This window comes from Miscanthus floridulus, chromosome 6 (genome assembly GCF_019320115.1).
Source record: "Miscanthus floridulus cultivar M001 chromosome 6, ASM1932011v1, whole genome shotgun sequence".
Taxonomy (NCBI): Eukaryota; Viridiplantae; Streptophyta; class Magnoliopsida; order Poales; family Poaceae; genus Miscanthus; species Miscanthus floridulus.
The window spans coordinates 141,370,356-141,396,915 of record NC_089585.1 but is presented as its reverse complement, the minus strand read 5'-3'; the positions used below and the strand labels follow the sequence as shown (position 1 = coordinate 141,396,915).

At 47.9% G+C, this 26,560-nt stretch overlaps 2 protein-coding genes and 1 non-coding gene across 3 annotated transcripts; 1 reads left to right on the top strand and 2 right to left on the bottom strand.

Moving 5' to 3' along the window:
• The first annotated feature begins 9,350 nt into the window (after positions 1-9,350).
• Positions 9,351-9,423, top strand: TRNAF-GAA (transfer RNA phenylalanine (anticodon GAA)). Its single transcript has one exon. It is a non-coding gene; the product is annotated as a tRNA-Phe (tRNA).
• A 525-nt stretch (positions 9,424-9,948) lies between these two features.
• LOC136459958 (probable gamma-secretase subunit PEN-2) lies at positions 9,949-11,939 on the bottom strand. The gene is made up of 2 exons (XM_066459807.1): positions 11,589-11,939; positions 9,949-10,355 (listed from the first exon to the last, which is right to left on the bottom strand). The coding sequence occupies exons 1-2, from the start codon at positions 11,890-11,892 to the stop codon at positions 10,192-10,194; spliced, it is 468 nt and encodes a 155-aa protein (XP_066315904.1). The 5' UTR covers positions 11,893-11,939; the 3' UTR covers positions 9,949-10,191.
• Positions 11,940-16,672: 4,733 nt separating this feature from the next.
• On the bottom strand, positions 16,673-18,449 carry LOC136459957 (NAD(P)H-quinone oxidoreductase subunit O, chloroplastic-like). The gene is made up of 6 exons (XM_066459806.1): positions 18,152-18,449; positions 17,947-18,002; positions 17,738-17,803; positions 17,414-17,455; positions 17,189-17,248; positions 16,673-16,989 (listed from the first exon to the last, which is right to left on the bottom strand). The coding sequence occupies exons 1-6, from the start codon at positions 18,366-18,368 to the stop codon at positions 16,960-16,962; spliced, it is 471 nt and encodes a 156-aa protein (XP_066315903.1). The 5' UTR covers positions 18,369-18,449; the 3' UTR covers positions 16,673-16,959.
• Positions 18,450-26,560: the final 8,111 nt, after the last annotated feature.

The following is a 26,560-nucleotide window of genomic DNA, read 5'->3' as shown; positions in this document are numbered from 1 at the left end:
ACTACGTCAGATTCTCACACTAGGAATGGGGGCATTTTTACTGCAGGGGCGGCTGGGGTTGGAGATGCCCCTACAGTGGACGTCCTTGGGCCCCAGCAGCCTAGCCGCCCCTACAGATGGCACTGTAGGGGCGGCTGGTAACCTGAGCGGCCCCTACAGTTGGGGTTGATCTGTAGAGGCGGCTCAATCACCAGCCGCCCCCTGTAGTGCCCATTCACTACCCCAGACTAGTTTTTTCCCCACGGTGTGGAGCACTCCCCTCGGCTCCGAACCTCCGGTCATGGACGCCAGACCTTCCCTGTGGACCCTAGAACCAAACCGGCGCCCCCGAAAAGCAAGATTGGCGCGCTCCAATCCTGGGCATGTGAAAGGTCCTTGTTTGGTTTTGGTAATTGAGTGACAACTTAGGTGGACTAATTGTGTTTATGTGAGATACACAGGTGATTAGTCCACAGGTACATGTGTGTGAGCAACATATGCCATGAAGGTGAAAATGGCTTGGAGATGTTGCAAAGCTCACACATGTGATAATGAAGGAGCTTAAATGCACATGAGACATGATATTGAGTCATGTGATCAAGGTAGAGAAGATCAAGACAAGACTTGGCTTGATGGACCGGTTGCAAGCGTGAAGGGCAAGTCGAAGGCTTTGGAGTGATGGACCGCGTGGCGGTGAAGCTTGAGCAAGACTTGGTGCTGATGGACAATGGCAACGGTGAAGAGCAAGTAAAGTCAAGATCGATGAACCAATATGATCACGTGATGATATGAAGTGGATCATATCATTGTTGATCGTGTTGGTGCATGTGTTGCATTGACATTGGAGGAGATGGAATGGAATGCGTAAGACAAAGGTATAACCTAGGGCATTTCATTTCATCGGTCATAGGTGTGTAGAGAAGTTTATGACCGGGTTTAGGATAGATGACCGTACTATCAAGAGGGGCAAACTTGTTTGCATATCGGTCATCTAGTGCCACTCGAGTGATCTAACTTTACATCGTCGCAAAGATCGAGTGGCGTGGCAAGTTGAGTGACTAACATCCTTCGGAAAATGATTGTGAAAAGCTAACACACATACACATGGTGGTGTACACTTAGTGGTGTTGACACATTTACAAAGGAGATGGAGTTGGAGTTGATGTGGATCAACTTGGTGAAGAAATTCCACCGGCGGAGTGTTCGCCCGTAGAGTGCGGACAGTCCGACGGTGCCACCGGCGCCCTACACAGAAAAGACAGGGTCTCACTGGGTGCACCGGACGCTGGCACTGGAAGTGACCGGACGCTGGCAGGGTGCGTCCGGTCAGGATGACGCATGGTGATGCAGGAGCTGGAGTGTGACCGGATGCTGGGCTGCGTCCGATCACGTGCGACCGGACGCGTCCGGTCAAGGTCGGTACCTTACTGTAAATGACCGAACGCTGAGGGTCCAGCGTTCGGTCAGTTGAAGCTGCTGCGTCCGGTCAGAAGATGACCGTTGAGATCGGAAGAATGCCGTTGAATGCAGGTGACACGTGGCTATCATCGGGCGACCGGACGCTGAGGTCCAGCGTCCGATCAACATGACCGGAGCGTCCGGTCGACCTGACTGTTGCCCAGTGAAGGGGTAATGGCTAGTTTAGCCCTTGGGGCTATAAATAGAAGTGGCCTTCGGCCATGGCTGGTGCTGAGCACCTTGGGGGACTTTGTGTCCATGCTTGAGAGTGCTTAGGAGCCCTCCATCTCACACATACTTAATAGTGATCATCCGATTGTGTGAGTAAGCGATTCTAGTACGATTGCATCATGAGGTTGCATCGAGTGGCACTAGGTGATCGAGTTGCAAGCCGATGGTGCTTGTTACTCTTGGAGGTTGCCACCTCCTAGACGGCTTGGTGGTGGTCTCCATGGAAGCCCGCAAGAAGCTTGTGCGGTGCTCCGGAGAAGTGCTTGTGAGGGGCACTTGTGCTCGCCCCGTGGGAGTCGCGAAGAGCAACTTTAGTAAAGCGTGTCATTGAGCTACCCTCACTCAATGGGTAGGTTCTTGCAGCGCCCGACGTGCGGGCTTAGCGGGTGATGCTAATTAGCCGCCGAACCACCAAGTGAGCGGTTGACACAACGGGGACTAGCGTGTTGGCAAACACGTGAACCTCGGGAGAAAAATCATCATGTCAACCTTATTCTTTCCATTGGTTTGCATCCCCGTTACATAAGCTTGTATTTACTTTTATATATATTAAGCTTGTGTTGTTGCTTTTGTAATTAGTTAGCTTGTGTAGCTTGCTAGTTACCTTCATGCTTGTGTAGCATAGAAGTATCTCCTTTGCGTGGCTAATTTGGTTTGTGTAACCTTGTTAGTCACATTACTTAGTTTGTGTAGCTAAGTAATTGCGCTCTCCAATTTGGCATTGGTTGCCTTGTTATTGAGCATTGCTAGTGAGCTTAGTTGGCTTTGTGCTTTTGCTTACTAGCATATGTAGGAGCTCCCTTGTTACTTAAAGTACTAGTGGCATAGGTTTGTTTAACCTTGCTCCTAGAATTGGTTAGGTGAGGTCTAGCTAGCCCGGCACCTTTGTTACTTGATTAGTATCTTTGGAAGGTGCTAGAGAACATAGATAGAGGGGTGTAGTCTTGGCTAGACCGATCGTCTTAATTCCGCACTTGTTTCGGTTAGCCAACGCGATTAATTTTAGAAAAGACTATTCATCCCCCTCTAGTCTGCCATCTCGACCCTTCAGCATGGCCCACGCGTAAGAGAGAGTGAGCGAAAAGAAGGGCACGGGGTCGCGCGTGTGGGAGGCGCATGTAGCCTGCGAGGCTAGAAAAAATCTCCCCATCCTTATCCTGTCAACTGCTCACCTCCCAGATTCGTCTCCCCATTCCCCTTCCCTTTCTCTCTCTCCCTCTCAGATCTCGGCAGCCGATGGCGGAGCACGGCCAAGCGCAGGTAAGGCCGCCACCATTAGGCGTCCCTGTGATAAGCTGAGTCGAGGTTCCCTCTCTCTTCTCATAGCTTCTCCCTCTCGTTCCTTCTTAGGGCCATGGTGTCGCGGCACCTCCGAGGACCGCACCGACAACCGTCAACGGCACGGGCACGACGTCGACATGATGCTGCTTCTCTCTATCCTCCATGGCCTTGTGCCATGCCTCGACGGCACTTGGGCGGATGCGAGGGCCCCAAGCCCCTTGCGACGGTGTTTGAGATCCAGCAACGGCGGCAGTGCTTGGGCCACCCGAGCCCCCCCAGCACCGGGCACCTACGAGCACCCCCAGCGTTGGCGACATCAGCTCCCCCAAGCGGTGGCGCGAGATCCCCCAAGCGGCGGCGCGAGATCCCCGGCAGCAGTGCGAGCTCCCCCAAGCAGCGACATGAGATCGGGAGTACGAGATCCCCCTTAGCACGAGCTCCCCTGGCGGTATGGTTATTGTTTAAGGTAAGCACCCTTTCTCCGGCCTTCCTGCTGTGTGAAGCCAAGCACCGGACGAACCCTAGATTATTCTATTTGGCAATCTGTATTTCGATCTGATCTAATCACAACTTCACAAACGTATGCACCACGGCCAGGGCGCCTGGCCGACAGCCATCCTCCTAGTTGCGCAATCTTCTTCCCCTTTTCCCCTCCCTATTCTAGTTCGCTCGCATGTCACCAGGGCACCAGGATCTAAATGTTCTGTGTTTGATAAAGTATACAAGGCATTCCAGATATTTAATTTATAAAGCATATACAAGGGCTCCATGATATTGCATTGCTCACCACAACGTCTCTACCCAATGATGTTTTGACCTTTTCTTTGCAGGATGGGTGCATCATTGCAAACTAAAAGATCTAGTTATGCATAGATCCAGCTTCAGCACTGAATTTTTTAGATGGCCCTTCTATAGAGTGCTAGAGCACTGAGCAATAGACACTGAATATTATGATTTGACTTATTAAAATGTTTGTTTGCAAATAAACGACTCTGCAGAGGTGCTGATAATCTTTACAATTTTATAGAATTGTGCTTCTTTCTAATTCCAGCCTTTTATGTTGTACAAGAATGCACTACTATTATGAAAAAGGAATGTTCTTATGTGCATAAAAGCAAAATTTATAGTCAAAAGGAAGTATTTCAGACCTAGTTACATTCTTTTCTGAAAAATTACAACGTTTCAGTCAGTAGGCAACCATAGTGCTTAGTCAGTAGGCATGCTGACAATGAATTTTGTACCTGTTGCTGACATTGTGATATTTTACACATGGTATGTCACTTTCTAGTGCAATGCTTATGTCAACTATTGTTCCTGCTTCTATTTTGATCTTTGTTTTCCTCTTTGAAGCGCATCATGAATTTACTAGTTTTGTTGATTGCTGTTATATAATTCTCATTACTACTGGTGGATTTGGATTGATGTGCTATGATTTGTATTGTTGAACGAGTTTTCTCCATTTCTCTATAGAAATGCTATGTCAAGAAGAAGGATATCATAAAGTTCTTGGACGGTATCTATGTCAGCGACAAGGGTGTGATCGAGGAGGAGCAGTGAGCGACAAAGTAGCGAAAATGACTGGAGATGATCCAGAAGTGCTACATCTGCTTGCCATGTGGCTATTATCGTTTGGGTTGCAATTTTCCGAGACTGAATTTTGTACTTGGTTAGGATGTGTTATGGAGCATGCTATCTTATCCTACATATTGTCGTCTCTGTTTAAGAATATGAACCTTGTTTCTCGTTCCCTAAAGATAGTTGACTATCAATTTGTGATGATGTTCTAAATAATGTTCTTGTGTTTATGGATGTATATATGTATATTTGTGGCGGTCAGATTCGAATTTGAATTATATATATATGTGGTCATATTTGAATTTGAATTATTTTTTTTTTGCTGGAAAATCTACTGTAGGGGTGGTTCTTGATTGAACTGCCCTTACAAATACACACAGCAGGGGCGGCTGGTGATACAGCCGTCCTTACAGAAGTCCACTACATGGGCGACTGATATTACCAGCCACCCCTACAGAGGGTACTACAGGTGCGGTCAGGAAACCGCCCCTACAGAGGCACCCTCTGTAGGAACACCCTGGGAAGGGCGGCTGGCGCAGCCGCCCCTACAGAGGCTCTAGAGACGCCCCTACAGTTAACTTCTGTAGTAGTGATTTTGGTTCTCGTGTCAACATAGTTTATTGTTTAAGAAACCATTTCATTACTTTGCTTCCTTAATTACAGTGCTACATTAATCGACATCCTTGTTAATGAACATAGAAACCATTCATTTTGGGTTTGGAGTGCCACGACGCGCGAACGACAGAACGACGGACACATCATCATCATGATGTAATTAATGATTCAAATGCACGATGAGCTACTAGCGACCGTGCATGATATAATTGCATGCGTAAACATCACTCGATCCTTCCAAGATTAATTATAATCAGAACGTACTCCCTCCATATCAGATTTAGAAGTCGTTTATGACATGATTGTACTTACCAAGGAATCATTAATTAAGGGGTATTTTTCTCTGTCTACCCCTATTAAATACGGCTGTGGGTGCATTCCATACAAAAAAAAAAACACAGTTCAAATGGCTAGTGCAACGAGGCAAGTGTCCTGATGCCCTGGCGTGCACTTTTTTTTTTGTATGGCCTGCTCGAACAATTTTTGCACGGATGCATCTACTGGCGGCGAGATTTTTGCGCAGATGTTTTGCTGCGAATTTTGGATCATGGCCTGCTCGTTTGGGCTCCCTGGAGCACGATTTCTGCTCGTTTGGGCTCCTGGCGGCAGATTTTTGCACGAACGCATCTCCCTTGCGGCGCGATTTTTGTGCAGATGCTTGCATGCCGCCAATTTTGGATCTTCGTCTATGCATGCAGCTGCTGCGGCTGATGCTTGCATGCCGCGAATTTTGGATTTTGCGCGGCCATGCGTGCAGCGAGCAAGCAAGGAGATAAGCGGAGGGGACCACGGCGTGATTTACTCTGGTAACTAAATAAATGAGCCCATTAACGAAGGGTCAGGGGTATTCGTGTCCAAAACAAGGTTAGCGAAGGAAAACGACTTCCTTTGCGCAAATGACGCGGTGCGTAGAACGACTACTTTTTCTGATACGCCGGTGAGTACGAATCAATTGCAAGAGCACCCCTGAAGCGTCGCAACCAAGCTGGACATAGTATAGTCCAATTTGGCAAATTAAAAATAAAATAAAAATAAATAAAGCTATAATTCTGCATGCCAATTGGACGGCATGTACGACGGCATTTAATCCATTTGTATTTGTATTTCCTATCCTGAATGCTGATGATCATATGAGTTGTTTGCCACTACTACGTTAATATATAAGTAGCCCCATCAAGGGATCAAACTGACCGATCATCATACCTGGTCCATAGATGATGGATACTCTCCTGTCTCCTCTTTAGATATGAGAGGGATAATTTGCACGTACGCTCTGCACGCTGGATATGGTCAAATGGATCGGATCCGACGACACCATCATCGATCTATCCCGTGTCATCTGTCCAATAAATCGATCAGCTCAGCTCATGCATGATTGCATTAATTCATATATGCATGTATACCACTCCGTAGAGAGAAAAAGATGCAATTCTAGGATAGGGTTTAGTTATACTAGAATTGCATCCTTTTCTGAGGGAGTATATATGTATATACACACACATGAATATGCAATGTCGTATGGATCGATCAAGATAACTAATTAAGGCTAATTAATCTACAAGCAGGTTACTTGCTTTTCTTCTGTTTGCTTGCGCGTTCCATCTGCTAGCTAATAATTAAGGTATATGGCTATATATATATATATATATATATATATATATATATATATATAAACTTGCTGCTGGGCCATTGCAATAATGATAGAGCCATAGAGGTAGTAGCATATTGTATGGATCACACTAGTACAGAAACAAGTTGTACTCCTGGTTGGGAAACCTCTTCAGTCCCGGTTTCCCAACCGGGAGCACGAATCCGGGACTAAAGAGCCCCTCGTTTAGTCCCAGTTTCTTGTCCGGGACAAAAGGACCACCTTTAGTCCCGATTGGTAATACCAATCGGGGCTAAAGAGGCCTCCCGGCCTGGCCACGTGGGCCAGCCCTTTAGTTCCGGTTGGTATTACCAACCGGGACTAAAGGTTTTCTTTTTTTTGTTTCTATTTTCAATTGATGATTGTCAACTACATCATATAAAAACAGAGAACATTACACAACTCTTCTTGCAAGTGCTTAGTGCATCTAAAAATGTTACCCAAGTATCATACATCCAGCACAGTTCAAACACAGTACTACAACATTTCGAATATGCTACAAGTGCCATTTTTTACATCATGACTAAATCACTAGATACAGCTAATACTACCTACAAACAGCAGTAGCAAAATGAATCACTCTGCTTCTGAACTGCTGCTGCATAGCCAAGCAGATAGGCAACGCTCCAGATCTAGTCCGCCATAATGAATCCACTCAGAAATCTGTCAAATCGTGACAAAAACCAAATCCACTAGCAGCTCAGTGCAGCAACAAATAGAATTAGCACACAAAGTACCAGCAAAGAAGAGGAAAGGAGGGAATGAATACCTGTGCTGATCCCTGTTGTGTTCTTCGTCGACAGGAGTCAGGCTGCCGCCTGTGCGAGCTCGCCGGAGTTGCTGCTGCTGGTTCCCCGCATGTCGCCGGAGCTGCAGCTGGCACTAGCTCTCTCGTCGTCTACCGGGATCTGAGAAGTCATTGGTGGAGAGGAGAGATTAGGCTGGAGCTAGTGCTGGGGCGAGGGCCCGCGCGTGCCGCCGGGAGCTGAGGGCCCCCGCGCGCGCCGCAACCTCATGTCGTTGGGATCTGGGGAGGGCGCACACGACGACGCGAGCTGAGGAGCCGTAGGACCGCCGCTGCATCGCCCCTGCTGCCTGACGCCGATGAGAGAGAGGGGTCATGAATGGGAGGTGGAGAGAGAGGGAGGGTCAGAGGGGAGAAAGAGAGAGGGTGAGGGGCGGCTGACGGGTAGGGAGACAGGGAGGGAGGCTACGGTATATAGGAGGGGACCTTTAGTCCCGGGTGGAGATAGCAACCGGGATTAAAGGTCCCTTTCTAGTCTTAGATGGAGCCTCCAGCCGGGAGTAGACTTTTACTCCCGGTTGGAGGAACCAACCGGGAGTAAAAGTTAACCTTTAGTCCCGGTTGGTAGCTTCAATCGGAACTAAAGGTCCCCTGCAGCAAAAGCCTGCCGTAGTAGTTGTTGGCTACCAACCGGTACTAAAGGTTTCTCTAGTCCCGGACGCGAAAAATACCGGAACTAAAACTAAATTTTAAAGTGGATGTCTCTACTGGTGTCAGTTGGAGAAGAAAGAAGAAACGGACACCGATCCAGTTAGCCAGGTAGGTACGTAGCTGCTTGCCAGTACGCAGCATGCACAACATGCATTCAGTACACATACACAGTTGTAGAAAAACAAAAACTGCCGGTCTCGCCCCATATGCATGTGATCATCGATATATATTTATGTACACACAATCAAGGTAGACAGCCAGCCACGCACTAGTGGTGGTTAAAATGTGATGAGCTGCTTATTATTGCTTATTTGATCACATTGTTCTGTGCACTGCAGGTACATTAGTGTTTGCGCGCGCGCTTTATTACAAACTAACCCGCCTTGCAGTTTAATAAGACCAGCTATCTCATGTGATTATGTGAGAAGGAGTAGTTTGGAGATGCATGATAGTACTTGATACAGGTAGGGACAGCAGTTACCAGTTACCGTGTACTATTTTACGTTAATGACGCCTGCATCTGCAATTCTGCGTGCATGCATCCTATTCCCATTCTTGGTGAAGAGCAGGTGTGTGGTGTGGTGCGTGTGACGTGACTGTCATCCAATCCAGTCTAGCCGGAAACGTCGATCCAACCACCATGGTTGACATGAGACAGTTATTATTGACTTTTTTCCTTCATCGTCTGACTTTTGATGCGAGGTTAACTTGCTGTTCAAGGGACAGAAGCCAAAGGGTGGTTAGGAAATACAGTAATAAAAAAAAAGGTGACTGGCCGGTTGCTCAAGGTAAAGGGTCTCAAGTCTGAAAGTTTTCAAAAACAATTAAGTAGGCTGACCAAACTAAAGAAAGGCACAGTCAACTAACGAAACTATTGCTTGGTTTAGAACTCCGTACGTGCGACCAATCTTTGAATTTTCTATGTACTATATATTGCATTAGCTGTCTGTTTTCCGCTCCTGCGTCATATGCTAGGCATGTACTACAGGATAGTAGGCTTGCAGGTACATGAGGTCGGATTTGGATCAAAGTCGATTTTGGCTTGGCAAAGTCTGCCTGAGTAGATTATAATGATAATTAAAGTTAAATGAAATAAAAAACACAAGAGCGGGGATAGCTCAGTTGGGAGAGCGTCAGACTGAAGATCTGAAGGTCGCGTGTTCGATCCACGCTCACCGCACTGTTTTTTTTACTTTTCTTTCTACATTTTTTTTTATCTTTTCTTTCTGATTTTTGTTCGGCTGGGCCCAAAAAGAAAACCTGGGCTGAGCCCAAATGTAAATCCAGCATTTCTTTCTTTTTTTTTTACTTTTCTTTCTGATTTTTGTTGGGCTGAGCCCAAATGGAAGCCCAGCATTTTTTTTATCTTTTCTTTCTGATTTTTGTTCGGCTGGGCCCAAAAAGAAAACCTGGGCTGAGCCCAAATGTAAGTCCACCATTTCTTTTCCTTTTTCTTTCTTTTCTATTAGAAGGTGCATTCCGTTGCCTAGTTGCAGTGCCGAGTTCTGAAATCGTGATCAAAACTACAGCGTCTGTGCAGCTAGCGTCCGTTCTCGATTCGATTCCAGAGCATCCAGTTCATCGAGCGATGCATTTCGTCATCCTATTTGTTGCAATTGGATTTCAAAATGTCTGATGGCCTCATGGCTTCCACAAAATTGGACACAACACAACACACTGCTCAGTGCAAGGTCATATGTTAAAGCGCATACCAGGACGTCTCCAACACAAAAACATTGTCCATCAGATTGAGTTCAATTTATCATCATAATCATCGATCCATATTCTTTCTACAACACAGGCCATGCTAAACATCGTTCTAACCAGTCAGGCAGCCAACAATAATAATACAGTACATCAGATAGTAGCAATTCCTAGGAAGATCCATAGAACAGATCATTCCACGCTTGGTTGGAGCAAGTCCAGTCGAAGTGAGGACATCACAGGCTCATCCCATGAATCCAGTGATGCCAAGCTTGTCGGCGACATTGTACATCACTAGATCATTCCACACTGGTCCAAATAATTGCTCGCCTCCAACAATAAATGTCGTGGCCCAGGTGATCAGAACAACAGAGAAGATGGTGAAGCCAATTGCCGATCGCACAACATCTGCAAAAGATGCTCACATATGTAAGAAGCTGAAAGTGGCCACCGTGCGATGTAACAGCATTGGCATCTAACCAGGATAGAGAGGGTAACAGTTGAACGTGTGAGAGAAGTGAAAGAATAACATTTATAATGCAGTTAAACTGGTGAGGATGGCAGATCCTTTTCTGATCACAAGGCAGAGGACCAATTAAACCCAAATAACCTCTAATTAGAATATTTCTTTTCTGATTATACACAGTTTACAAAGAAATCCCAACCTTACAATTGTTGTATCCAATCAACAAACAAGTAGAGATCAACACTGTTTAGAAAAAAAAAAAACAAGTAGAGATCAACACTGTTTAGCTCATGTGAGTATTGCGGCTCAATTGAATTTGAACCAGACAGATATCCTCGGGACTCGAGAGGTGTAAGAATGTGGAAGCCTTTTCAGATGGGAAAAAATATATTCTTGGATCTATCTCTTATCTAAGGAGTATCCCAGTGAACCTCATAACAACTCGTACCACATAATAGTATGCCACTGAGAAGCCTCAAACTGGTTGAAACAACCGTGCAATCAATATTATCTTCATAACAAGAAAATGGGTATGTTGTATCTTCCCAAAATTACTCGAGTATTTGATTTTGTAGATGACAATACAAAAAGAATGATGCAATTTGAAGCAATACTCAGTTACAAAGCATGGCAATATGATCATATATAAACCTAATTACTTTGTAGTTTGTACAGGCTGGGTTAGCTTCCAAATGTATGTAACTCAATCTTTACTCAGAGCATACTTAGAGTGTGTTTCTATAAAGATAGAATTGATGTTTCCCTGAACTAAAGGTCATACATCAACTGTAGCCTCACTTTGAACAAAAAGGGCGTACCCAGTGCAGAGAGCTCCCGCTCTGTGCGGGGTCTGGGGAAGGGTGTTAGTGGCAAGCCTCACTTTGAACAAAAAATAAAATAAAATCAAACTGATCCATCCAAAGTCGTCATAGGACAACTACTCTCCGAAGAACTCCTGTACAAGTACACGCTTGCAAGGATAATGGGAATATTTCAGCACCCGACATCCAACATCCCAAGTGATGCTAGAGTCAATGCAGCACGGGACAATTTCGAACCTAAATTACGATTAAGAGCAGCTGAAATCCCCAACGCGCCACATACAAGCATCACGAAACATCAGATCTCACGCGCGAGAAGGAAGAGTGGAGACGAGGAAGGGGTCGCAGTCTCACAGGGGCGGATGGGAGCGAAGGTGGAGGGCGAGGACGCTGCCGGCGAGCGGATGACGGGCCAGAAGTAGCAGCAGTTGATGGCCCAGAGGAAGGGGAGGCACGCGAAACCCCAGAGGAAGAAGCGGCGAGCGTGGCCCTCCGCGTCCTCCAGCGGCAGCCCGAGGGGACCGTCCACCGTCGCCCAGGCCGCCGGTGGAGGCGGGAAGCGAGGGCCGCGGGAGGACGGCCGGCGGCCGGCGGCGGACGGGCGGGGGAGGAGGCCGGACTCTTCGTCTTCGGGCACTCCTGCGACCCTCGTCTCCATTGCTCTCTTCCCCTTCTTTCCTCCGAGTTGTCTTTGGTTTTCTTTCTCCACTTTAAATCCACTTGTAATAAGTTTTAGCTCTCAATTTTTTTTAAGATTCGTAACTCTCAAATTTAAGGGCATAATGATTATTGATACGAGGTCTAGTTGCCAACTAGCTTAAAAACTAGTTAAAATTAGCTTTAATGTATCTAAACAGAATAGCTAATCACTAATGTTGGGAAACGGGCGGCCATCCATCCAGACGCCTCGCTCCGCTTGCTCCCGCACGCGGCGTGCGCCCTCGCCCGCGCGGATTCACGCCCGCCCTCGCCCACGCGGATTCGCGCCTGCCCGTGCTGTGCGCCTTGACTGCAACGGCCATCTCCACCGCGTCACGCGGACTCGTTTCGCCCGCCGCGACTGCCTCCTCCACGCCGAGGCACCTCCATCCACCTGCCGCAGCTGCCTCCACCACGCCGGGGCGTCGCCATCCGCTGTCGTGGCCGTCTCCACCGCGTCAGCTCGCCGCGCCGCCCGCGTCATGTTGCGCTGAAAACGTGTGTTGCAAACGTATGCTCCAGGTGTTTCACATGTATGTTACAACTGCTTCGTATGGATGTTGCAAAGGGTGATCCAGATGTCGCAAATGTTGCAATAGCTATGCACGTATATTGCAAGAGTTTGTTTAAAATGTTTTATCTTTTTTCTGACGTATGTTGTAAGTGCTTTTATCTGGATGTTGCAATAGGTATGTTGTAAGTGTATGTTCTAAATGTTTCATCTGTTTTCAGCCGTATATTGCAATTGTTTCATATGAATTTTGCGAAAGTAGATCTGGATGTAGGGTTGTCAAGCGAAGAAGAGAGAGCTAGCGCGTCGGCGTCAGCTGGTAAGCTGGCGGCAGCGCTCCACCGGAGGACGCGCAGGGTTACGTCCGCACTGGCGTACGCGGCCCGTTCCCCTACGACATGCTGCCTCCGGTGCCCCCACCGGAGATCCTGGAGCAGAATCTTATGGCATAGCATAGGGAGTGCAAAACCTGGCTGTGGAGAACAACCAGGATGCTGCGAGCCACGCCGCAGGTGACACTGCCACGCAGGCGCGGCGTGGATGAGACCCTACGTGGTGACGCGGGCGCAGTGTGTGGGCTCAACGGTTATATGGGTGCGGCGGACGCACTTCTACGCAGGGGATGAGACAGGGCGCTGCGAGTGCGTCAAACGGGAGTTGCATCCAGATGCAGGCCTGGGGCCGGACGTCCGGGCACTAGCCTTGCTGATTACTAATAGGTGAGGTTAATTATTTAGCTAAGTCTTCAACTAGTTATTAGCCAACTAGCTAACTAATTACATCTAATTTAGGTTAATTTTAGCCTCAACTAGTAACTAGTCATGGTGTTGACACAAAAATATGGCGATGTGATCAACACACAACAAGCCGGATGATCTGAGTGGAACGAGACCAGAGATCTGCTTGGCTTCAACACAGAACCAGCCGATTCTAAAAACCCAACGACGAGCCAGGTAATTTGACTTGCAATTGACAAGGAGAGAAAATCTTATCAGTAATTTAAGGTGGAATATGTCGGTGTGGCACCAGACAGTTCTAAATGTATAGCTCGATAGTCGATATCCGACGTATCTATAAGAAGCGATATAAGAAAGCATCATCGGCTAAATGGAAACATGGTCGATATAAAGTGTCGAGCCAAGAAGTTTGATGAAAAGAGTATAACATACGAACAAATCGACTGTCTAATATAAAATAATCTACACACAGTTTGAATCTAATCTGTTATCATCAGTAGTGAGGTTCGATCGGATCGATACAGCTATAATAATGATAACAAACTAAAGCCAAAGAATCTATAAAACCATCTATATGTTGACAGATTCATGAAAACATGATATATGTGTGAGAGTATAGGCAAATCGGCTAAAATAGCCGATGTAGTCATAGCAAACAAACAGAGTACATATCTTGATCATGAACAAGACCACTAATCGATAATTTCTAATCTAAAGTCTTACCAGTGAGGTTCAACCGGATCAATGCAGCTATGGTAGTGTCATTAGATTAGATCTCATTAACTAGTGAGTTTATTCAAGATTAAAACATGTCTTTGGATGCATACTATGTTTGATTGGATTAGAGATAAAACAACCGATCTAGCGGAATTAAGCCATAAATTATAAGGTTTAAAGTGGGACCAGATCAAAGGATGACTAATTAAAATGATATGATGCCGATCTATCTCCATCTCAATCGGGTGATTTTGTTATAATTAATAAAACATTAATTATAACAAGATCGATAACTGGTGAATCAACCAAAAATAGTAAGAAAAATCTTACTAATCTTAGCAGATTCGATAACTAGTGATATTGTATTAAACAACAAGTTATTTAACACAAGATCGATAACTTTGATTTATATTATGATTCGTAAGAGATCAATCAGTCGATGCAGCCTTACAAACAATGATATGGATCGATAACTAACTTATATTATAGCTCATAAAAGATCAATCAGCTGATGCAGCTTTATAAGCGCAATACAAGTCGTGACGGTACTCACAAGTAAGATGGAAGTCGATCAGTCGATGCAACCCTATTTGCTGAAGAACTCGCCGAGATCTACAGTACTCCTACTCCTAATACGATGAAGAAAGCCGGAAAGATTGTATTTATTGAGTGTTCGTTTTTTCCGTACAATAATCAGGGTCTAATATTAATACCCGAAAACCAAATTGGAGTCCTACTCAAATACGACTCATTACAATTCTTGGAATAAAATAAAACTTCCTAACTTAATAATAACTTGGACCCTAATTTTTCTTATTTGTAGAGTCCGACACATCTTCCTGGCCCATTCAAGCATAGCCCATTGTCGTCATCTGTTGACGTTATCTATAAAATAGCTGATTCTGACATCGCATCTAAATCAGCCGCTACCGATTCACATCTAATCGATTCCTGGATAACACAATCCTGGAAGCTTCGAGTTCCCGCGTTCTTCTTCCCAAATTTTGGTGTAAACACATGGTAGGACAATATAAAAATTTAGTTAACTTTCACAAGATAGCATCATATGACTAGTGGTGGAGCTTGACAGGAAAACAAGAGGGGACCATTAGCACTAATTTCTTACTTAATATCCATATTTATTAATTTTAACTATGAATTTAATAGCTATTTAATGAAGTTTTCAATTAGCATGTAGGGGCCATGGCCTCCTTTGGCCTGTATGTAGCTCCGCCAGTGCATACGACAGGTTCGAATTGAATGAATAATATAAGATTATACTAGCCTAGTAGCTAAGAAAAAGGTTTTCTCTACAATTGTATTGTCAAAATAGTTTTATATAAAATTAATTTTACAGTACATGTTATTTTTAGTTACAAGTACATTTCGATTAAATAAGTTAAATATAGGATGGATTTTGCCCGTCAACCTTCACAAAAAGGTCTTCTAGTTTTTCAAGCCCGACAAGATATGTAAGATTTTTTTATAATATCAAAACACCATAGGTTTCATTCAATAGTGTTAAAAATGCAATGACATGTTGCTAAATCAATCTAAGTTTTTCCAGACATGGAAGAGCTGTGTAAACAGGCCTCTAAGAGTTCTCTTATCCATCTTTTGAAGTTAGAATTAATGTTTATGTGAAAAAATCCACGCTCCCCTATCCAACATCCTATTTAACGGATTCTAGATCGTCTTATCTTTTCCTCAAATTTTGGGTCACATGTTGTCCAACTTATACTTATATGTTATTTTATATAGACGAGCTATTAGAGAGAAATATTTTAGAGAGATTTTTTTTGTTAGGATGCCCTCTATATTAGAATTTAGGAGAACTCTTGGAGTTGATATTAACATAATGACGATCTTGTGGTACCACAGCTCTGTGGCGGTATGTGCATGACGCTATGATGGCATTTAGTGTATATTAGTGTATGTTTGGTTAGAACACTTGACTGAGGAGCTACGCCAGATAGCCACATATAACCCATGCAAACAAAATTTGTTGATGCCTGAGACGATTGTGGAAAATACGAAAACATGATGGGAAGCACGACGAAATGTTTTCATACATATTTTGCGGGATCTCGTATTTAGGAAGGATGGATCCGCATTGACAATATCTAAGATATATTTTTTTTGAGAATTACACAGTACAACGCAGATGTTCACAACACACACGCACACTCACCCCTATGAACACACGTACGCAAACCATATCCCTATGAGCACCTACGTCGTCTACCACTGAAAGCATAGCACCGTTAAATCCTGGAATAAATCTAGGAAAATACGAGCGCATGTGCCAAGTCGAGGACTTAAACCCGGGTGGATAGATTCCACCATAAGGAACCTAACCAACTGAATTATGATCCGTTCGCATCTAAGATATATTTCAGTGTGGTTGTTATTGTAGCATAAGGTCGTCCTCCAAAACATTAGTTCCAAATTTTGGAAATCCTCACGAGAGGGCATCAAGAAGCCCATGATGCACTTTGAGTCATAACATGCCGAATAGGCATATTAAACCATAGCATTATATCAATACCCCATTTTCATTCTCATTCCTAGCATTCCTAGTCTTGTTCCTGTTTTTTTTTTTCCGTTTGTTTCCGTTTGTTTTCATCCCTGATGCTAGGTGGCCAGTTCATCCGGAGATGAGGCTAAAGTGCTAAACACTAATTAAATGTTAACAGCCCAATTAAGCTTATGATTCTCACGACATACTCATCAATTAATTCGCTGATTATGAAATTAGAGTCGTGATGACAAAGTTACGTGGCATGAAAAAGGTAATAATACGAAATGTGGGTTTATATAGTAAGAAGTGCTGTACAACAGCAATTATGAATCTTGTCATCGTCGCTTTCGATGTCTTCCTTATTTCAGCCGAGGTGGAGTAACGGCAGAATTGCCTCTCGACTGTGTTGGCATTGGCATCTATGTACAACACCGTGTTTTGAACCCCAAGGAAAGGAAACATGCATGGCTTCGCGGTGGCGCGTGCATGCATGCTACGGCGTGCCATGCGACTGTGAGGCCGGCCGCCGGGCGCCGGCCATCATATCCTCTCGTAGTCGAGCTTGTCCGACTGCAATGCAACAAACCACACGCCACACAGAGTGAGAGATGAATGGTATAGTTTCCCGATGATGCATGGCAAATTGGCAATTGCATTGGTTTCAGCACCTGAATCTACTACTACTACTAACTTCTACTTATTCAGACGTACTGCAGGCACATGCAGCAGAACAGAATAATGAACAAGTGATGGTAGTAGGTTCAGATACCTTGATGAGCATGTATGTTGGTAGCCATGCCGGTGGCGTCGGAATCCCTACCCAAGCGATCTGAGTGCAAAAGAGAGAGGAAGACAAATTCTTTTTCATTACATTCACTCGTCCGGAAATCCAATCACACCAAGACACGCACACTGATCTGAACATACTACTGCTGCAGGCAGAAAGCACGAACTGAATCAGCTATACAGCTGTAAGTAATTAACGAGGAATTACCAGGGCGTATTCTCCGGTTTCAAAGTTCCTGATGTCCAAGACCTGCACACTCGCATTGGTTGGTATGAAATTAAAGGACGAGAAGGTGATGTGATCTATCTATCTATCTATCTATCTATCTATCTATCTATCTATCTATCTATCTATCTATCTATCTAAAGAATGAAACACTAGCAGTTGCAGCTACTGTACTATACACTGTGGTCTGTGCTGATGAAGTGATCGACGATCACGATCAGCAGGTACACAGGTACGTACACATGGGCAAGCATATATGCAATTAGCAAGTAAGTAGTGTGATAAAAAGGCAAATTGATTAATCACCTCGCCGCGATCTTCGTATATGTAGTCCAGCCCCTTGTAGAAGGGTGGGTGTCCCACCGACAGATACTGAAACCATATATAGTATATAATAACGTACATACAGATCAGGCATGTACACGAGTCAGCAAAGTATATATGTTGTAGTAGCACACGCAATGCAATGCAATGCAAGGACCGAGAGATTTTAAACCAGGAGTCGTTGAACTGACATTGATGCTGTTGAGGTATTTCTCTTTGTCGACGCGCACAATCTGCCCTTTCTTCACTGCATGCACGCACGAGACAGAAGCAATGACCCTCAGTCAGTTCAGTTCATGGCCGGAGCTCAGCTCACTATAGCTACACGACAATCAATTAAACAATGACGGATGAGCTAGAGGGATGAGGGTTGTGGTGGTGCTGTTGTCGTCTTACTCGAGTAGACTGGCTTCTTCTTGAGGATTTTCTTGGGCGCCGCCGCGGCGTCTGCCGCCTTGGGAGCAGCCGGCGGCGTCTCCTCCCCGGCCGCCGCGGAGGCCCTGCAGATGGGAGCGGCTGAGCGGCGCCGGGCCGCCGCCGCCGTCGCGACCAATAATGCCGCCGGGGACGCGCGCGGGAAGAGCGCCCGGGGCGCCGAGGCGAGGGCTTCCATGGCGCGGCGAGGGATTGCTCAGCTTGGTGGGTGGCAACTGCCAATGCAAGTCCGGACGCGCGATGTGCCACACGAGCCGCACCGCGACGGATAAGGCGGATGTGATCATGCGAGAGGGACGCGCGCGCGCGCGCGAGCGCGCTGCAAGTCGGGCCTGATGCGAAACGGGCCGTATCAAATACAAGATGGATTGAATAGCCCAGCAGGTGAGTTTCGTCTTGATGGGTCATAGCTAGCTCGCCCAAGCCTATACAGCCCAGCTCCTTCATCCACTTTTCACCGTGGAAATGGACCGCAGGAGCTTCCTAATTTTGGCCCCGTTTGAGCTTTACTGAGCGTTGCTTATGAGCTGAGCAAGATTCAGCGATCCGGAGAATCTGCTGTCTGAATAAATTGGACGTTTATCTATAGAGATTATGGTCTTGTTTAGTTTCTTCCCCTAAAGTTTTCTTTCTATCACATCGGATGTTTGACACATGCATGGAGTATTAAATATAGACTAAAAATAACTAATTATACAGATTACGACTAATTTACGAGACGAACTTTTAAGCCTAATTAGTCCATGATTTAACAATGTGGTGCTACAGTAAGCATGCGCTAATGACGGATTAATTAGGCTTAATAAATTCGTCTCGTGAATTACTGACGGATTCTGTAATTTATTTTTTTTATTAGTATCCGAACACCCCATGCGACTCCCCCATGTGACACCCGATGTTACATCCCTAAACTTTACTCCCTGGATTTAAACACCACCTATTTCGGCAACTTGGTAGAGGCCGGCGGGACCCTGAGGGAGGAGGCTTGGTGGAGGACGGACACAGCCTCCACGGGATCCAGCCTCTAGCGGGAGGTAGGCGGCCGGGAGCTTAGGCGGGAGTCCGAAGCCTGGTGGAGCATGCTGGCGTCCTGGAGCTCGGTGGAGGCCGCCGGCTACCGGGAGGGAGGATGCCATCGGCTGTCAAGAGGGAGGTGGTGAGGTGGAGGGAGAAGGTGGCGGGGAAGGAGCGATGGCGAAGGAGCACCCGCACGGATGGAGGGGGCGAGCGCACGGGCTGGTGGGAACACGAGTGTCGGTGTTTCAAGTCACCACCAATGAGTAAATTTCTAGTATTACGCGTCTGGCTCGGATGGTGTGCTTAGAGAACATAAGGTTTATACTGGTCCGGGCAGAATGTCCCTACGTTCAGTTCATCGCTGCTGCTCGTGTTACTAGCACCAAAAGTTTGTAGTAGGGGTTACAAACGGACGAGAGAGGGACATGTCTTAAGTCTCAAGTGAAAGGAGTGAAAGGGTGCTGAGAGCTCGGTGGCTGCTCTTATATGTGTTTGGATCTAATCGGTTCAGGGTCGGATCGGGTCGGTCCTCGATGGGTCAATCCCTTTCATGGGACGCCCTGCTTTCTCTTTTATAGGCCAAGGGAAAGCACGGGTTACAACAGAGAAAAAGAGAAGAATGAGAGGGAGAGAGGAAGGCCTTCAGGATCGCTAGGTCCTTCTTGTCCTTCATGTGGGTCCCACCGACCCTTGTAGATGTCAACAGGGATAGCTCCACGTCATGGCCCTATCCGTCACTAGCGCCATGTGTAGACGTTGTCTGCCGGTCATGGCGTTCCAATCTGTCGCAGCGGACGTCGTGGTGAGCTGACGCGCCTGTGAGCGTTCGTATGGGGGTTAGGTAGAACAGCACCGGTACGCCTAACGCTGTTCCTAATGTGAATACTTAGGTATAGCCTGTCATGGCCATGGGTTACATCGAGGCATGCCAGCCTCTTCCTTGGTGTCAGAGTTTTGATCCAGGACCATACGCTTGAACCTGGAGTGGTTGACGGCGGTATTGGTCTCCATCGGGTGAGACGGAGCCCACAACCTTGAGGTCAGGCGAGGCAGAGCCCACCCTAGAGGTCGGGCGACGTAGAGCATGAACCCAAGGGTTAGGCGAGGCAGAGACCACGGCCTTGGGATCAGGCGAGGCGGAGTTCGTGGCCTCAGGGTCGGGCAAGGTGGAGCATGGACCCAAGGGTCGAGTGAGACAGAGCCCGCAACCTCAAGGTCGGGCGTAGCAGAGCCCGTGGCCTCAGGGTCGGGCGAGGCGGAGCCCATTCCTAGAGGTTGGGCGAGGCGAAGCTTGCGCGCCTAGGGTCAGTTTGAACTATAGTCGCACTCTTGACTACTCGAATAAATCAATGTTGATGGTCATTTGCTCCTCCTCTTTGGGTACCCTAGTATTGGTCCTCGAAAGTAGCCCTCGAGCCTAAGCAGGAGTAGAATACCTATTCGGAGGCTTCTCCGAATGGGAGGACAATGAGGGCCTTGGCCTTATTTTGTCACCTATGGTGTCACCTAGGGACGGTGATTCCCTTTCATCATGATCAGACCCCTCGGGGGTATAGCCATGAGATTTGGTGGGTCAAAAAAGGTCTTTTTCCTGATCTCAACCCCTACAGGGGTCTGTCGTTCTACGACCATGCGTTTGGTCTCCGTGCGAGTCCAACTTTCCTTGAGCCCTCGCCCATAGCAGGGGTTCGATCGAGGGTCAGCTTGTCTTTGCGATTGTCTTCGCTTAAGCGGTTTTTTCGATAAAAATGGAGGGGCCGAGTTGTGCCATGATTTCCCTCTGTGGACGAATCATGGTGCTCGATGAGCTGTTAATGGGCTAGTTCGAGCGGGGCCCCAGCATCCCGTTCGTGAGGATCTGACTTGGGTCAGCTAGTGATTGACTCTAGATTCTCAGCGGTCAATCCATATAGTTCTTGGGTCCGTTCGACCGATCTCGAGGGCTCTCTACCTTTCTTCGAGGAAAAATCATGGATTGTATCCGGCCGAGACTCAAACATGGACCGGGATCCCACGGCTCTCATGCGCCCGAGTACTGGCCGCTAGCGGGCCCATCCTTTTCCACCCCATGCTCTAAAGGTGCCCAAAGCGGTTGTCGAACCCGTCGGTGGGCCAACCTTGGAACTCCTAGGCCCAGACGATCTGTAGAGGTGTCTTCGGCTCCGTATCCCTCTTACTCATAGTGGGTCGTGGCCCGTTTGGAAAGGCGAAATGTCCAGCGCGTTCTTTGAGAGGATAGCCATAGGTTGCATGTGTACGCTCCATGACAAGACGTGGTGACAGGTCGTGGTAGGCATGGAGATCTAGGTGGGTGGTTAGTTTCCTCGCACCCGTCGTCCCTATAAAACCAAAGGGTTAGCCTTCCAGGTTTCATACGCATGCCTACATCCTTGCCTCCATAGCCACACTATCGCCGCCATTGCTTAGGTTTCCTGCCTCCGTATCTTCACCGCCATTGAGCCTGCATCCATTCGCCCCACCTCCAATGGATCCATGGTGTCATTTTGACATCACCTTCCAGCGCATGGAGGGCCTCATCCGTCATGGTCTTCTCCACGTACGAACCTCGGCCAAGGAGTGGCTGCTGCCCGACTACAAGGATCTGCAGTCACTGCCTGATGGCTAGATGGTGTCATTCGCCCACTTCCATGAGCATGGGCTCACGATCCCCACCCACAAATTCCTTCAAGGGCTGCTGCACTACTATAAGATTGAGTTGAAGCATCTCAATCCCAATGGGATCCAGCACATGGCGATGTTCATCGTGCTATGCGAGGGTTTCCTAAGGATCAGCCCCCACTTCAACTTGTGGACACATTTCTTCATTGTCAACCTCTAGAAGAAGAGGGAGAAAAGCGACGGGCAGGAGCTACACATGACGATGGGATGCGCCAGCATCCAACTTCAGAACAATGGGAGCGGTGAGTACCCGTCCATGTGGCTCTCGACATCCAATAAGGGTTGGCACTCATAGTGGTTCTACCTCAAGAATGACACCACCACCCCTCTGCCAGAGTTCACCGGGCGCCTGATCAAAAGAGGCCCAAGAGCAGTGGAGGAAGTGGGGCGTCCTGAAGAAGGAAAAGAAGAGGATCTGAAACCACATCGCCGCCATCCACATCTTGAAGGAGAACGGCCTAAAGGGGTCGAGTGTCATTGGGGCTTACGATGCAAGGAGGGTGACATCATTGATTACGCGCGCATGCTCCTGCTATATGCTATGGCACTCGAGGCATCATTTGACGAAATGGCGCTCGCCGAGGGGACGCTTCCCAACTCTAAGATCACACAACGCATCAAGGAGGCAATGAAGCCTTTGTGGGATGACATGGGTGCTGCCCTCGACTTCGTTTACCTAGTTCCAGGACATCCTCCAATGCGACCGGAGCTAGGCTACGTCATCTTCATAAGTTTTCCTTTCTCTTACGTTCTCTTCAATTGATTTCTCGACCCTTGATACTAACTTTGAGAGGGGCGAGACCAGCCGAGGGATCTCATCCTCATGGATCACCCGGTGCCATTGCCAAGGGATTCGGCCATTAGGACGGCGAATCACGCCGAGGGCGAGCAGCTGAGGAAGGCGAAGGAGGACAAGAAGAGGAAGAAGCAACGGAAGCTGTAGGCTCGTGAACGAGTGGAGGACACCAACAGCGATGATGATGATGATGACAACGATGGCGACGACGATGAGGTAGCCGATGATATCGAGTGGGACAACCTAGAGAATGAGGATGTGCTGATAGGTATCGGTTTGTCTTTACAGGCATTGGGACCCTCCTCGTTCCATGGAGGGGAGGGTACATCTGGGGAGCTAGCGAAGACAGGCTGTACCATCGGCCTGCCCCAAGAGCCAATAGGGGTAGGTGGCTCTGCTGTTGTGATTGAGGTGCTAGCGAAGGCGGGCGACTCTATCATTGCGCCCCAAGAGCCAAGGGGAGCAAGCCCCTCTGCCCAGAAGTAGGGGCAGGCTCAAAATGGCCTCGTTCTAATAAGGCAGAGCGAGGTCAGAGGGTTCGCCCCCAAATGCATCTACTGCCCACAGCGCTGAGGTGAGTTATTACTTCCTCTGTTTTTTTCCTATTTTAGTCGGATTTCATCATGACTTATGTCTTTCATCCCTTGTAGCATCGGCAGGCGGCAGAATTCTTTAGCGTTGGCACTAAAGAAGAGCATCGCCCTCCAATTGAGGCAGCAACCATTGACTAGCATCGTGCCCATTTCGGTAGAAGCGGCGCTAATGTGACCGCGTCGCTGGCCGGTCAGGTGCTGCGCATGGTGGCGCCTATGCCCTTGGTGGGATGGGTGGATGAGGGCACTCAAGGGGCACCTTTGGAGAGCAGCCAGTGATGGCTGTGATACTGCTGCTGACGGCAGGACAGATGGGGTTGACGACTGCCCTCGTGGCACTGACCATGACGGGCACGGCATAGACGATCATGGCCCCATCGACGCAGGTGGAGGTGGTGGCAGCCATGATAGATGGGTCACAGCTAGGCATAACCACAGCAGCGCCTGAGGCACCGACATGACCTGTGCCATCGGCGACCCAAGCGACGGCGCTCGGCGTGGGCCAAACAGAGGGGGACATGGCCAAGGGGTCCCCAGGAGTCATGGTGCTGGGAGAGAGCTCGGTGGTGCTTGGAGCTGGTGGGGAGTCATCCTTGGGCTTAACATCGATGGGCAGTGGCTCACCCATGTGGGGTGAGCCCCTGCTCCAATGGGCGGATCCGCGAGATCTGATGTCGACGCTTTTTACCCTACACGACACCGCAGAGAGCTTGGAGCGGGAGAGCCTCGACATAGGGATCGCGTCTGTGATTGAAGCCATGAACCACGCTATGGGCACATTGCATGATGTTGTTGTTCCCTCCGGCTAGGTATTGCTTGATCCTGCTTCTTGCCCTTATCTTCCTTTTTCTATTTTTTGTATTATGGCCATCATCTTCTTGTAGTCCCTCATAGCTCACAGTCAGGGGAAGTCTCGGTTCCTTTGTCAATAGAAGGAGGCCTAGGACCGCCTCATCGAGGAGGCATGACTATGTGGGGAGATAACAACTCAACTTGTCGCCGCCCAGCAGAGGGTGGCCGAGCTGACTCCCCTTGCCGAGGAGGCGGACAATCTTTAGTCGTGGGTGGCCGAGGCCCATTGGGATGCTGATGAGGCCAAGAAAGCATTCAAGGCCCTGTTGGCGAGGTTGTGGAAGGACGACGAGGAAGCCGCCAGGGTCAGGAAGGAGCGGGATGAGTTTCTCTAGAAGGACGCCGCGACCCACCAGTGGTTCCTTGACTTTCTGGCCGAGGTTGAGAAGGAAAGGGACCTAGAGCTAGGGGCCAAGGAGAATCTCATGACCCTAGAGAAGGGGCGAGCCTAGATGCCATGGCGATCGCTCGGCTGCGCAAGGAGTGGGATGAGCTGCTCCAAACCTAGGAGAGGCTCCGCTCAGAACATGGCACAGCTTGTGAGGAGCGTGACTAGGCTTTTCAAGAGTGTGACTAGGCTTGCCAAGAGCGTGATGACGTGCAGCAGAAGGTCGGCTCCCTCTAGGCCAAGCTCGAAAGTGCGATGACCTAGAAGCTAGAGGTCGAGAGCATTTCTGCTGGGCTGGCTATGGATCTCGCCGAGGTGAGGAGGAATCTTTAGGCAGAGAGTGATGAGCTCAATATCCTGAGCACCGCCCTAGGAGTGGTCTGCGATGACCTCGAGGTGGTACAGTCAGAGAGGACCAGCTCGCTCGCGGCTCATGCCATCGAGATCATGGCTCAGGTGCGCTAGCTCAAGAGGAGTGCCCTTCGCGCCGAGGTCAATCCGTCCTTCGTGATTGCTCATTCTCATTATGGGGACAACATCAATCTGGAGGCGATGAGCCATGGCTACGTGCCCGGCTATGAAGTCCACGAGCTAGAGGAGATGGAGACGGTAGTGACTCCCCTTTCGTAGGACCTGGCAGACAAGATAGAAGACATAGTTCTCTCCTAGAGGGGCTAGTTAGTTAGATAGGTCGATCGATCATTCTTGTAATAAGTGGACAAGTTCCGACCCTTCTATCTTGTTCAAACAAGCTTGTTGTTTCATTTGAATAAATTTGTTCTCTTCCCTTTTTATGTGTAAAAAGGTTTTAATGTGTTCCGACCCTTCCTATTATTAAGACCATAGAGTTCGAGGTACGAGTGAGAAAACTCTAGTCACGCTGGTAAGTAAGAGCGTCGTAGCCGTTGGGGCATAGGTTTCTTGTAGTCCGACTGATTTTGCTCAGCGTTCATTTCCGCAAACTTTAGGTTTTAATTATGAGAAAGGGTCGGGCACGGCGACTATTTTAGAAAGGGTATATATATACCCTTATCAGGCCTCGAGTGAGGCCCAACCCCCTATTGTCGCAGGAGTCGAGTGTCACTAAAGATCGAGGAGAGGATAGCCAACTAGTAGGAGAAAACGTCTCTTGTTTTAGAAACATTATCCTTAGTTTTCACACGTACCCCCTTCCTAGGATCTGAGCCATCGTTCTATGATTGTGCATTTGGTCTCCTTACGAGACCAACTTTCCTCGAGCACCCACGAGTAGTGGGGGCCAGTCGAGGGTTGGCTCGTCACCCCGTCCACGGTTTCTGCAATCGAAGGGGTTAAGCTAACGTCACTTGCCTCGATGGCTCGAGTGATGCGCTCATTGAGCTCACTAACGGGCATGTCCAAGTGGAATCTAGGTCCGTCGTTTGTGATGGGGTCGGCATAGCCCTCATGTGGCATTCCATTGCTCCTTAATGGTCTCTCGGCAGCGGCCTAAGCCGTCTAATCAACCTGGGCGACCTGCTGGCCTCTCCTCGATGGAGATTCCATAGGTGGGCCCTCCAAATCCTTCCTAGGAAAGCAGAGGCTAAAGCTCAGGACCTGGGGACAAAAACTATAATCATGCAGGTGGGCAAAAATACCATAGCCGCTAGGACGTAGGTTTATTACGGTCCGACCAGTTTTACTCAGAGTTTGTTTCCGCACACCTTGCTTCTAGGTTTTAGTGTTAGAAAGGGTTAGGCATAGAGAATATCTACCAAATAGACACTCTTATCAGCTCTTTTTGATGTGAGGCAGCCTCGAGCCCTTTGTGGGCCAGCCTTCAAACCTCGGTCGGTCGAATTCCCGAGTTGGGTCGGGTGCCTCGAGCCCCTAAGCCCCATTAGGGCTGAGCTAACGACACTTGCCTTGATGGCTCGAGTGTCACGCTCGGAGAGCTTGCTAACAGGCATGTCCGAGTGGAACCCGGGTTCATCATTCATGGCAGGGTCGATATAGCCCTCATATGGCATTCCACTGCTCTTTAACTCGCCTCCTGGTATATGCCTGAGTCATTTCAGAGACTGACT

Bases quoted from the DNA above. Each gene is read 5' to 3' on its own strand.
- LOC136459958 (XM_066459807.1), bottom strand. From the start codon at position 11,892: ATGGAGACGAGGGTCGCAGGAGTGCCCGAAGACGAAGAGTCCGGCCTC. The intron at 10,356-11,588 runs GTGAGACTGCGA...CATCTTTTGCAG, and splicing joins CTTCGCTCCCATCCGCCCCT to ATGTTGTGCGATCGGCAATT.
- LOC136459957 (XM_066459806.1), bottom strand. From the start codon at position 18,368: ATGGAAGCCCTCGCCTCGGCGCCCCGGGCGCTCTTCCCGCGCGCGTCC. The intron at 17,249-17,413 runs GTAATTCCTCGT...TTTTGCACTCAG, and splicing joins AAACCGGAGAATACGCCCTG to ATCGCTTGGGTAGGGATTCC. The intron at 16,990-17,188 runs GTATCTGAACCT...GTTGCATTGCAG, and splicing joins CAACATACATGCTCATCAAG to TCGGACAAGCTCGACTACGA.